We start from the raw sequence: 13,678 nt of genomic DNA, 5'->3' as shown, positions 1-13,678 counted from the left end.
GTTTTGCTGGTTCAGAAGGGGAATGGTAGGCATTTAGGGATGCCTCAAACCTGACATTTTGTTTCTGCATCACTGTATGTCAAGAGCACCCTTCAGCCTTTTCTCTTGAGCAAAGCAGTAAGTGAAAGAAACCCTTTTGGAAAATATTTGAAAGCTACAGGTGCACACTGCAAATATGGTACAGAAAAGGGACTATGGTTTGATGGACATAACAAGTGGAGTTAGAGCACAAGAGTGAGTAGATCACAGAATAAAAATATGTGATTTTGCATGAGTAAACTAGACACCAAAATAATTTTTACCTAAGGCACAAATATACCTCAGCCAGCCTCAGCTGAGAGCAGTCCATTAATGACTTTGAAGAAAAATAACCCATTCAAAATGAGGTCTAGCTTAAGTGATGAATTGCACATATTCATCACGCAACTCTCTTTGAAGCTCTATAGCCTGTCTACTAGGGCTCAAAAGTAATTTAAAGAGGTCCACATATGGTTTGAGAACCACAGGCTAAGCATTGCTGCTTCAGTCAATACCACAAGAGCTTCCAGTGAATCACAGAGCGCAACAGAATGCTTTGCTTCAGCCATTAACATCAGTGCAAATGAAGGTTGCTATCAGTCTAAGTGTGTTTCTCCTCCATTGTGGTTGCTTTCTGCACTCTTGTGAGAAGCTATTAAGATACAAGAGTACACACAGTCTCAGTGTAGGTGACTACTGGACTGTGATGATGGGATTCATTATTCAGCTCTTTTCTCTTTAGCTTTCTAAATTGTGTTCAAATATTTTGTCAATAACAGTCATACTGCTGTGAAAATGCTGTCCACAGCACACCAGCATACTTTTAAAGGCCAGCTTTAAAAATCAGTAAAATGGCTAGTTAGGATAACATTCCCTTTTAGAAGTCTGGTTACCATTTTTTCTTTCTTGTATTTTGTTGGTTTGGGTCTTTTTCACTGAATTCTAAAAGCTAAGATTACAGCTGTATAAGCAAATGTGTATTTCAATGAGTCTCAAAATTTCCTGGTATGTGTAATCTTTGTACAGTAGAAAGGAGTTAGTAAGGATAAGGTTTCTGTTTAGTTTTAAACCACCAGCCATATTCTATATGTTCCAAACTCAGTTCCGTAAACCATCAAACATGCATGTTAAAAATAATGAAGGATTCAGTCAAGTTCTGGAACTAGATTCTTCATTTTGGGAAAAACTTTCAAAACAGGTTTTGTTGTTGCCCCTCTATCTTTTAACCTGAAAATTACTCAGTTTTCAATTATATCGTACTATGCTAGTGGAAAGAGGAGCCAAGGTCCCAGAAACGGCTACAGCATGGCCAGTCAAATGAAGTAGCTGGCTAACCAAAATGTCATTGTTCTATGGGTAACTTAGAACCATCCTTGGGTGAGGACATCTCCAAGTGACTCTCATTTGAAGTAAGCCTTCCTGACTTATCCTGACAAAGCAAGATGACGGCCTACAGGTAGAGGCTGCAAAGAGCTTTCTGGCCCAATGACTTTTCAGCACCTGGTGCCCTAAAATTCCCATTTGGGACTGTAGAAGATCTATTAAAAAAAAAAAAAAAAGCAGTGGTATAATCTACCTGATCAGACAGCAGTATAATCCCCCAAATGATTGCTCAGATGGTGTTCCCCACATAGCGTTTATTTGATGTGGTGATACCCAAAACATTTGATAATTTATTGTCATTCAACTGTTTTCAAGACTTGAATGGAAAAAAAAACTTTGTGTAAGAAGAATAAGAATCTCTATTTCATCTGTTTCTGCTCAGATCAATATTGTATTAGCTCATCAGGCTAAGGTTTACATGTGCAAAAAAAATCCAATAGCACTTTCTGTCATATTCTGGAAGATTTTTGCTTTTGCATTTATAGCTAGCAAAAGGAATAGTACTGTGATAGCAGGGCCAATCTGCAGACTGAAATGCAGAATCACTAAATATGCCTTAAAAATTATAAACCAGTGAGTCATGGGGGATCTTAAAGCCTGTCTGCTTTAAACAAAGTTCTCTACTGTTTGTCATTTCAAAGAGGCTTCCCTACAGGAAATGGGAGGAGGGAGGCTCAGAATGCCATAACATGGTGGCCTTATCCTCATTTTCTTGCAGTTCAGTGCAACTTTGGAAGCTATAATATTGAAAGCTATCACAGGAATGAGCAAGATCAGAGTTGTTTGCACATAGAAAAGGCAAAAGAAAAAAGAAAAATGCATCATTTGGAGTGGGGGCATTATTTTGTGTTTTTAAGAAGCCACTAATTGCAACAGTCTAAAACAACTTGTATAACACAACTGTAAGACTTTAATGATTTCTAGGACAAGGGAGAAGTCGAGTCATACCCTCTGTGGTGTGTTTCATTCTGTCAATAGTGCACTGACCAAGCCTCATGTAAAAGGGCTGAACTGGCAGGTATTCTAAATGCCATGGGATTGCCAAGGCAACTGAAGACTAACTATGGCCAGAATAGGGATAGAAAAGCACATGCTGGCAGCAAGAGCTTTAACATCTGAGTTCCTTCTTTCTGGCAGCTCTAGGGCTTTACAAAAATGTGTAGCTTACATAATAAAGTTATTCCAAGCTGGAACTGTTTTAGTTGCTGGAAAATGCCAGTAAATGACTACAAAATTGTATTAGCTGAGGATTTTATTTGAATGGAGAATAATTAGGAAATACAAATATTTTACATTTTAAAATGAAAGTGAAATGGACTTCCCAGGGAAAAGGCAAGGTGTTAATTTAAGCCTGGAAAGCCAATGGTTTAAGCATTAGAATGATGTCTCATGATTATTTGCATGATTGACTCCATGGATGGGTTTTATCATTATCTTTTATACTGTTTGCAAGCACAGATGTACCACCACTCAACAGCCTAGGGACCTATCTGTAGGGAATGCTCAAGTGCTTGAAGGCCACATATGTCAGTAGTGAACTGAGTAGCTTAATTAAGGAAAAAGATTATCTCACTGCACAGGAAATCCAGAAAAATATCAGGAACTGGTTCTTGCATTATTAGCACCAAGAAATTATGCATGTGTGTATATATGCGTGTGTGCTGTAACATGGAGATATAAGCTAAGAAATCCTTGATCTTTTGAAAGGATTAAGATTTTTCTCTTGAATTATTTACAGTATTCTTTAATATTGAGCATATAGGCAAAAGATCTATATGAGTGTGCTGAAAGCCTGAATAGGAGGGGGTAAGCAGTTATTAGTTATATCAATATGAGTACAAAAGTGTTTTTTTAAATTCACTATAAAATTAACAGATTATCTGCAGTATTGCGCATAAAAACCTGGAAAGTGCTGTTTGAAATCCTATTCCTAGAGCATGTTATAGAATGGTGGGCAAATCAGGCCATTCAGATGTTCTTGTCATAAATAGGTGCTTCAATCACGTTTCGGAAAATGTAATTTTGTGCATCATTGCCCTTTCTGTATACTTTAAAGGATCCTTTCTGAAATCCTAGTTCTTTATATTTTTAGAGGTTTATGGAGTGCTATCTGGAACATTTTAGAAGGGTAGGGTAAGCAATTACTAGGGTAGGCTAAGCAATCGATGAAATTGTGATTTTGAACTGTTGCAGAGGTTCACTATTTCCCACTGAGGGGCTCTCTTTAGGAGGTTATTGCAGTAGCATCTATTGTTGTGCCAGAACTGGGAGTTTACTATTATATCCTGTCTTTTTGCAGTTGGCCCTCACATAGGGCGTTATTGTGGGCAGAACAACCCAGGACGTGTCCGGTCTTCAACAGGGATTCTTTCAATGGTATTTTACACTGACAGTGCAATAGCAAAAGAAGGATTTTCAGCGAACTACAGCGTGTCACAGAGCAGTGTATCAGAAGGTCAGTATTTATCTATCCCACAGAGTTTCTTGGAAAATATTCTTTGCTCTGTCTTCTTGCACTCCAGGTGTTGCATAAAACTTTAAAGAGACCTTAAATAAATAAGATGGTGGGGAAGATTTGCTTCTGTTTTTCTTTTCTTTTTTTTCTTTTAAAGAACAGCAGCCCTTTGAAAAGCAGTGCAAGAAGCAGAATTCTCCTCAATTTTATTCCACAGTATTGGCAGGAAGTCAGGATAATTATTGTGACAAACTGTGCTGACCAAGGAAACACAGGAATGCAGAGCAATTGAACACTCACATTAAAACAATAAAACATGAACAATGAATGCACTATCCAAAGCCTCCTTTTATTACATAGAATAAGCTTTGATGATTGATTTCTTGAATAAACAGAACCCTTTTAATATATGTGCTCTTGGTAAACCATTTCATAAGCTATCTAAGCTTTGTTCTGTCTCATATTTTTTTTCCCAGTTGCCCTATTTTTGTGCTTACCTTTCGGACAGAGAATGAAATGAAGTGCGGGAGATGCAGGAAAATAATGGGCTGTGTTAAACCATGCCCTTGCAGATTTCCTTGCTTTGCTTGATGATAAAGTACACACTTTAAATCAAACTCTATCTCTTTCCTCCAACTTACTGAGTTTTGAGCAGATCCACCCAGATTGGATGTACTTGTTTAGTCAAAGAAGGAACAAAAGAAAAATTAGTAAACTAAAATTATCATCACCATTACTCTGCACCTCTGCCTCTTTAATAGCTTTCCCATACACGAACAGCCAGGAAGAGGGAACAGGAAATACCCTGCCTCTGTTGATGTGAAGCATCCTCCATCTTCCATCTCCCTCAGATTGTACCTCCAGCTAGTTTGGCTTCTGCTTATATAGGGAATGCTCCTACCCCTCCTAGCACAGGCGACTTGGTCCCCCACAGTCATCCTTCCTGGGCTGTAGAAGGAACATCACACTGCAGCCAGAATTAATATCTGCTATGCTGGGATGCCTTCAGCTCTTAAGAAGTTAGTGTGTGTGAAAACCCTTTTGGATGACAAGAGGAAACAACTTCTATGACACAGACTTAGACAGAGGAACGATTCCTCTCAATTTCAGCCACATTTGCTCTTTGTGTTGTCAATGCAGAGAGGGTCACCTCCAGAGGATAACTCAGCCTACTTGTCACAAAGATGTGAGGTGTCCCCAGGAGGTACTTGTCCTTCTTAGTGGACTACAGGGAAAGTACATATGTCTAGAACAAAACTAGACACCTACTTTTCAGATATTTTAATATGACTCCCAGTTACCATGTCCTGTGTTCTTTATAGCGGCTTGTAGCTCTTCTGATCCCAGGCAGAAGTTATTTTGAGTCTTCCCTTACATAATTCAGCTTCAGTACTTTACCCAAGGCCCATAATATGTTGAATCAGCACAAAAATGTGGGAAAGGGTGGTATGAGATGGGAAGTACAGTTTGGCAGCAGGTTTAATAATTCAGTTATGGGTCACCCCAACTACTATTCTTATAAAGTACCCTGATAGTGTTTCTGAATAGAAGTTTTTGGATCCCACATAAAGTATTTAAACAATTTTTTTCAGAATATTTTAATTTTCATTGAAAAATCAGAATTTTCCTTATTAAAAGCTCATTTTACCAGCTCAGGGATTTTGAAACCTTCAGCTCAGCACTCATCCCTCTGTTAGAGATACATCAGCTTCAGAAAAGATGTGATAAAAAGGAGTGTGTACTCCACTTCACACACTGGTATTTTACCTTGAACTGCTAACAAAGGAATGGATTACGTTTATATATTATGAAGTCACTATAAAGAAGTGTAGGCACTTGTCATTTTCTCCTGCTTTTGCAGTGGGGTTGGTAAACTTCTGACAGCAGGATTCACAAAGAGCTGAGTGTGAGGGTCCAGCTAAAGCCACTGGTCTCTGTTGCTTCAGGCCAGTGCAAGGTTGAAGCCTTTCTTTTTGAAGTCTTAAAGAAGAATTTAGTCTCCATGCCCTACCAGCCTTTGAATTCACTATAGTGACTAGGATGTCAATTGATTCTGAATTGTCTGCATAATTTTTGTATCAATAAAAATATTGGATGGAGACAATCAGCGTTACAGAAGACTTGTTAATTCCCTTAGGTCATTCATCTTCTGACCTGGATTCAAATTTTGCTGATCTGTTTCTTTCCAGGATCGAAAAAGAACTGCTAAAATTTTAATAATATTTTTAAAAGATTTTGTACTTTTTCTAGTGGTGTAAGTAGTTTAAAATTAAATTATTTTACACAGTCGCCAGGTTTGTCTTTCCTGCCTTTGTGCATAATTATGAGTTGAATGTACATTGTTTTGTATTATGAACCCACAGAAGTGCATGTGCCACCCTAGAAATGAGAATTCTATTGTCCTATATCGAAATGGCTACAATGCTCGGCTGAAAATATTAGTATAGCATTATTTTTGCAGGAATTGCCATGGCAACTTGAATGACAGCATTAAGAATGACACCATAAGCCCATACTGCCTCATTCAAAGTTGCTAAAGAATTCAGAGTCACATAAAAATAAATTCTTTGGATATTCGTATTCAAAGCAGGAAAAGGTTCTCATTATTCAAAGCCTAAATCAAAAGGCTGACCATAATAATGATGGTAATTTATTTTTCTTCAGATTTCCAGTGCATGGAACCACTAGGAATGGAGTCAGGAGAAATTCACTCTGATCAAATCACTGTCTCCTCCCAGTATAGTGCTATCTGGTCTTCAGAAAGGTCCCGGCTAAATTACCCTGAAAATGGATGGACTCCAGGGGAAGATTCTATCAGAGAATGGATACAGGTAAATAGATAACTTTTTAAAAATATTATTAATAATACTCTATGGGGAATGCAAAAGAAAAGACAAAAATAACCAAGTGAAGGACTTCCACATAATCTGAGAATCACTGCAAGTGAATAGCTCACATTCCCTATTAGACACACAAAAAAAGACTAACTCTCAAAGGTATGAAAAAAGAAAAGGTCAGGAAGATTAATTCTTCTGCTTCCCACATCTATTGTTTTTTCAGTCTTCTGGGCACAAATAACAGAGATTTTGGTTTAGTGGAAAAGTCAATATTAGTTTAACATGCACTTAAAGTGGAATGTCCCAGTAAACTGAGCATGTGCTATGTCTCTAGCTGATTACAGTTAAGCATTAATACAGCACGGTGCTTTCATGCACTCAGATTTCACCTCAGAAGACCTATGTCCCTTCTGGAATATGTTACACATAGAAAGAGTTCAATGGTTTCTGTCTTATGCCTATTCTTCCACATCCTGAAGCACGGCATTCATTAGCAACATTGGCTGCCTCAGCTTTGCTGTTAGTACAGGAGAAATCATGCAAACATTTGTCGGCACAAAGAGACTCCTTGAGTTCAGTCAATCTACTTGGGCTTATTGTTTGCTATTTGTTATTAGGTCCATAGCTTACTGGTGCATGACCAGGTTAAGTTTCTTCATATGAATTACTATATACAAATAACCTATACCAGCAGGCAAGTATTAATATCATTAGCTGGAAAAAAACATTGGTTTGTGTCAGTTATAGGTTGACTTACATTCTTAGCTGTAACCTAGATTCTGTTTCTGTTGGCAAAAGCTAAGAGAAACACTGAGCATATCAGATCAATATTGCTGATATTGAAAACTTGTTCATGTGCTTGAAATGTTCCTCCTGCTTCTGTTGTTTTCTGTAGGAAATTACTTACTGACATGTAAAAACAATGCCTTATTAGCCGTCCTTACGAATGTTCACATTGGTGTTTCCTGTGAGGTTTGCTGTCTGCAAGAAAGCTTAAAAACATGTTGAGTAGTAGTTAGCAAGGGGAAAAAAGAGGGGAAATCTTTCATTTCTGATCCTTGGCACACAATGGGACTCTCAGGTGTCCTGCTTAGGGGTCCCTACACATCCTGAGCTCTTGGCAACTTGGTAATCACTAATCAGACTTCAGAGTGGCAAAAAAAAAATATTCTATTGATCCTTTTCCTTACTTTGGAATAAATGTAAAAATCTCTGCAACCTTATCTAAGTGTAAAGCTTGTTATTAATCATTGCCACTTGCAATCCATGGAATGCACATGGACAAAGGGTGGAATGCGTCAGAATCAAATTCCACGTTTCTTCTGGTCAGAGGGCCACCCGCCACTTTCTCTTTATTTCCTTCTTTTCTGCTGTCATTTGTGCATTATGACTGGATAATCAAAACAAGAGAGCTACGCAAACCTCATTCATGTTTTCTATGTGCTTATTAACTTTATTAATTTATGATGACTATGTACACATATATATATATAGCTTAATCCTTTCACTTAGAACTAGATCTCTCTGAGAAAAAGTTTCAAAGGACTTTTTTTAACCAGTAACTTTTTTAATAACAAACACACAAAAGAATCCAAGCTACTCTGGGGTTTATGCTTAACACAGCTCAGGGTACTTCGGGCCTCCTACCCATGAGTTTCTCAGCCTTCTTAGCCTTCTGCCATAAACCATGGTGCTCCAGGGCTGAAACAACCACTGAGCATAATTTTTAGCAGCTTTATGCTGCTTCCAGATACTGCATCAGCCAAGAAGCTGGTGGTTGTTCATATGCTATACTCTCATGCCACAGCTCTCACTTCTTTCGCCCAGCCCCTGGCTTTGAAAAGGAAGCATGAGCCATTTCCCTGAGCAGTCTAGCCCCAAGGCATCTCCTCCATTGCCCATGGCCCGTATGGAGGGACTGGTACCTCCAAGGCAGACTTTATGGCAGAACAACTAGGCTGTAGCAGCCTTCTCTGCAGAGCTAGGTCTTGTTTGTGTGACTGAGCCTGCAAAGTCTTGCCTGAAGATTCATTGCATTTAATAGGCATTAACTGAAGAACTGTTAATCATTTCTACTGCTCAACCTATGTAACAGAAGCAGCCAAGCTAGTTTGGAGATTGAGTATACCACCCTTGCCTTTTCACAGGGTACAACGGTTTATCTCATCTTTGGTTCCATTTGTGTCAAGAGGATATTAATTCCTATACTTATTATGGCTTAATTCAATACTGACATTGCTAATTAGAACTTCCAAATGTGTTCTAAAAGCTTTCTTGTTAACTTTACTTGGTGATCTATGAGAAGGGTGCTAAGCTTTTCAGACCACCAGGCACCTCAACAACAGGGTCCTTCTGCATATGAACCTCCATCTTCTACAAAGTCTTGATGCCACTGGCAGTAAGCATGTTGCAAGCTTTTATATGGATGAAATATTGAAATCCCATATTTCCTCTGTACAAATATCCCCAGGAACAGATGTTCATCTCCATGACAGCTTACAGACAAACAGCCAAGGACATGTAACTGATAAAACACTCTTAAATTACCTGGGAAAAAAAAATCATAGTATTTTATAGGAGGAAGGCTTTTGTATAGGAAGGACTGAGGTCACTTTGTTTTGTTCTGTGTGCTTTTGTAAACTAGCCATTTATGTGAAGTATTTGCTTTTGTGCAGTTCAGCGTAAACAGATTTTTGCTGCACAGTGCAAGAACTCAAGAACTCTAGAACATATTCCACAGCAAAAAATAGGCTGGAGGGTACAGCAATGCTGAACTTGGAACTTCTAATGTGAAAATTTCTGCCTACATGCCCTTGTCTCAGAGACAGAGATTTTGTATGTATCAGTATTCATTAATTTCTTTACAATTGCAGGTTTCCAAACCTGCACACACACAAACCTGCTGGTTAAGTAGTGATGTCTGCGTTCAAACTGCTAATATGCATATGCAACTAGGGCATATATATGAGATATGTGCAATCATACATAAGGAAAACAGCTTAAAAATTCAGCTCCAAATGCTAATTTCCTTTGTGTACCAATTTTTTGTACAGGACAAATATTATAGTTCTCCTTTCCTTTTACCCCGCCTTCAAGGTTAATGTTTTTGCTAAGACAAAAGAAACAGAAAACCTCAGTTACTTATCAGCAAAGGGAGATCAGTATCGATAAAGGACGCCTAGAGGGCATGCGATATGATTGTCCCCTTAGAGGTGTTGGTGTTTTTTGGTCTATTTCACTGAAAATAGTTAGGAAAATAGTGTTGGCTTGTTGTTAATAATGGATTTATATGAGTTCCATCTGTGGACGTGAAATCTATTCTTTGGTGGCAAAACGAGGTTGTTCCTTTCTGCTTGACAGGGTACTAACTCCTGACTTCATCTCAATGCTGCCTGCTTTCACCAGGCTCTGCTAAGTGAAGGCTGCCTTTCCATTCCTCTCCTTAGTTGTTGAAATGTTAAAGCTTATATCCAAAATATCCATAGCACAGTCACACCATAAGTCTGCACAGTTCTTCCTCCATTTTAATTTTACCCTCAAACACACTTTTGAAAATTGCTCAACTAATGTGAGATTTGGAGTGACTCAATAATCAGAAACAGAGTCACTCCAGATTGGATTTCTTCTTTAAAAACACATTAATAAGGTTTGTGGATTTTCTAATACGAATGGAATAAAGATATGCATGAGGCAAGGGTTGCCAAAAATAACCATGAAGTTAGTTTATTGTCATATGGGATGTTATTAGCTTCTCAACCTTAAGCTCAACCTACTTGTTTATTACACTCACGTTTCACACACTCAACTGCCCTTCAGTGTGAAATAGCATAATTTAAAATAAAAAATAAAACCAGCCCTTTAATTTAATCAACAGCAGGGAACTGCCATTGCAATGTAAGTCATTGTCCCTCATTAACGTATCCTTTCACAGGAAAAATAGTATAGTGTTTCCATTTCTGTAATCTGAACAACAAACATGTTAATAGGTATCAGTTACCAGCCAGTTTCAGTACTTAGAGCCAGTAAGAAGGCCCATGCAAGGATTTCACATCTGGTTTTAGTGAAACTGTTCCTGTCTGTGGTATTTAAAATTTAAAGAACTCCTGTTATTGTGCAATTGGGAATCCTAGGGGAGTACAATGTTAATGAAATCCATAACGTGCAGGGATTTTATGATTGCATTTTCAAGGCATTCCTTCAAAAGGGATGACTGATTTCTGCCATGGCAGCAGTAATTGTATTTTTACAGAGTAGATTTAAAGTTTGCGTTTAAGAACAGCAGTTACGTATACACTTATCTGAAAAAAAGTAATGTGAAATCTTTATGTTTAGGGAACTTTTTGTATCTTATTTCTGAAGCCACTGAGCCATGGGCTGCTGTGTATGACAAGCCTTGCACCTCGGGGATGCTCCACTGGGTCGTGGCCAGCAGCCCTCCAGGGCAGCGCAGGAGCCAGGGGGAGCTCCTGGAGGAGTGCCTGGCTGGATAGGTGCCACCAGCTATAGACACTTGAGACTCACGTGCGTGTGGTTTTGAAGAGAGACTGATTGCCTATTACCAGGGTCACTGGGAACCTGTGCTATCATCAATCCTCATAATAGTGTGGGTTTTCAAACCCACAAGGAGCAACACCTTCTGGGTACTTTTACTGCGGAATCTGTATGTTTTCTATCAAAATGTTTCTTATAATGCATATAACACAAACCTTTACACTCCCACCAAGCTGGATGATAGTTTCTGGGTGGCACAATTTTTCTCTCATCCTGTAACACTGAACGAGACCTTCAGCTTGCCCAGAAAGCAAAGCATGTTTGTTAATGACACAAGCTCCTCACTTCGTATTATGGCTGGGGTTGGACAAAACCATAAATCCAACTTTAAGAATCTAGTATCAGATCAAAACTTTGCAGCCATAAAACAAAAAAGCACTACTCTCATATAAACACACTCTGCCAGTTCAAATTTGTTCCAGAAAGGTTAACAGGGGGTTAACGTAAAGAGACATAGTACTCTGGATTGGATATTATCTGTCATTCTGCAGCTGACACAAGGCCATACACTAAGATGAACTCCTTATTGTGTGTTCTCCCTAATATGACATAAATGGTTAATCCAGTCCCAATGCATACTGCTGGGTTTTTCAGCAGGGCACAGATCTGGTATCACATGTAAACAAATGAAGTCAGACGCTGGCACAGGGAGCAGGTTTGGTCTGCTCCCTTTGTCCTCTGCCTGCCCATCTCCACCTCTTTCCCCATCTATCCCTTCAGCACCTCTAACTCTTGCAGAGTAATTATTTAGACCTCTAGATGAGTCGGCCCTAGGAATATCAGATGATCTGTCGCAAAATTCTCCCTCTGAATCTTGAAGCATTTAGGGATCTGGAGAAAGGCCAGAGAGGTAAGAATAAGCCTCCTCAAAAAGCAGCCTGGGAGAGCCCCCTTGCCTCCACTGATTGAAATATAGCTGTTTATTTAACACTAACTCTCCCATGCAAGGAAAATATACTTCCATTGATTTAAAACACTTCTGTGTATACACTACTTCATCAGAATGAGGGGGACCTCTGAGGTGGAATTTTCCTTCCACATTTGTCTTCATTCTTTTACATTTGCAGTAAGCTACATTCTTCATTATTCTCTCCTTTGTAAGCGAAGCCCAGGAGCATGCCTTGTTGATGTGAACTGGTATATAGATTAGTACAGATTTACTCCTGTAGCACTTCTGAAAATAATTGCAGTTCATCATTTGGTGTCTCTACCTTTCATCTGTGTCATAGCTTATTCCCTTATCAGGTATTTGCTTAAAAATACAGTCGGTATTTATACATGCTGCTGCACAGCACATTTGTTTCATTAACAGGTTTATTCTTACATCAGGCAGCTGTCTAGGTTGACTTTACTGAGCAAGCTTATCTAAATATTTCACATGAAAGCTCAAGGAAGTGAACGTTGACAATGCCTGTTATTTTTATTCTTATTATTTGTGTCTCTTTTGGAGTTTGATATGGCAGTGAAGTGCATCATATTATTGCATGGAATAACATGGAACCTGGGAAACCTTATCCTCCCAGTTCTCCTAGCCTTTGAAGGACTGCCTGAGACCTGAATTTCAGAGACTTTGTGGCAAGGCTTGCCCATCACTAGGGAACACAGTGACATGAAAGCACAAAAACTGTCAGTCCTTTGTCTTCTTTACCACGTTAGAATACAAGTAATGTATTCGGTTCATGTCATTTTACAGTTCATAACCGCACTCCAAAAATTACAACAAGCAGAGTTAGCTTTGTGTAGAAAAATGTTACAGTTATCTTACAGTCTTAACATGCTTTGCACATGGGCAAAGAATGACAAAAGAATATTCCTTTCTGGAAATCACAGCCAGTACAGACTGTGACACAGCACAGAACTGGGGTTAATTGACCCAGCAGGATAGATTCGTACCTTTATTTACTGTGACATGGGAATAAATGGTAGAGTTTCACAAAGGCAAGTACTGAAATTAGACAAGAGGGAGAGGGAGAAATAAAAGGGCCCTGCAACGTATGAGGGTCTTTTTGATTATTCAATGTGCTTTAAGAGCTATTTTAGTACCAGAAAGTTCCCAGCCATAGATTTATCACTCTGGAGAGGCTGGAGGGATGCTCAGAGAAATGTGCAAAACCACTGGCAGCCTTATTGCTCCAGAAGTGCAGGTGTAAAATGCAGTTTAGAAGAAAATCCTCTCTATCTCCCTCTGACATGTTTCAGCATCAGCCCTAATACAGACGGGAGTCCTGTGTGGCTCCGAGCAATCCTGCACACAACATATGGAGGAGCAGCAGAAGCAGAGCCCCTCCGAGCCTCCACTACCAGCCTAATCATTATAATAGTTTCAGCTCTTTCAGGGGATCCATTATGCAGAGATCTGAGTAGTTTGTATATAACTCTGTAATTACCTATGCATCCACTTCCCAGTCCAGTCCTACATCCCCTCAGCGGCTGA

General features: G+C 39.0%; 1 protein-coding gene across 5 annotated transcripts in view; it reads left to right on the top strand.

The window, feature by feature from the left end:
- The window catches only part of NRP1 (neuropilin 1), a 117,124-nt gene that overhangs the window by 57,515 nt on the left and 45,931 nt on the right, over positions 1-13,678 (top strand). For all 5 annotated transcript variants that reach the window (XM_065666712.1, XM_065666711.1, XM_065666710.1 and 2 more), the window contains 2 exons: positions 3,701-3,856; positions 6,521-6,687. In XM_065666712.1, the coding sequence (XP_065522784.1) occupies positions 3,701-3,856; positions 6,521-6,687 (323 nt within the window). The remainder of the gene's footprint in view (positions 1-3,700; positions 3,857-6,520; positions 6,688-13,678) is intronic.

Source organism: Lathamus discolor, chromosome 2 (assembly GCF_037157495.1).
Source record: "Lathamus discolor isolate bLatDis1 chromosome 2, bLatDis1.hap1, whole genome shotgun sequence".
In the NCBI taxonomy this organism is placed as follows: domain Eukaryota; kingdom Metazoa; phylum Chordata; class Aves; order Psittaciformes; family Psittacidae; genus Lathamus; species Lathamus discolor.
The sequence above is the reverse complement of the archived record's forward strand: the minus strand, read 5'-3'. Positions and strand labels throughout refer to the sequence as shown.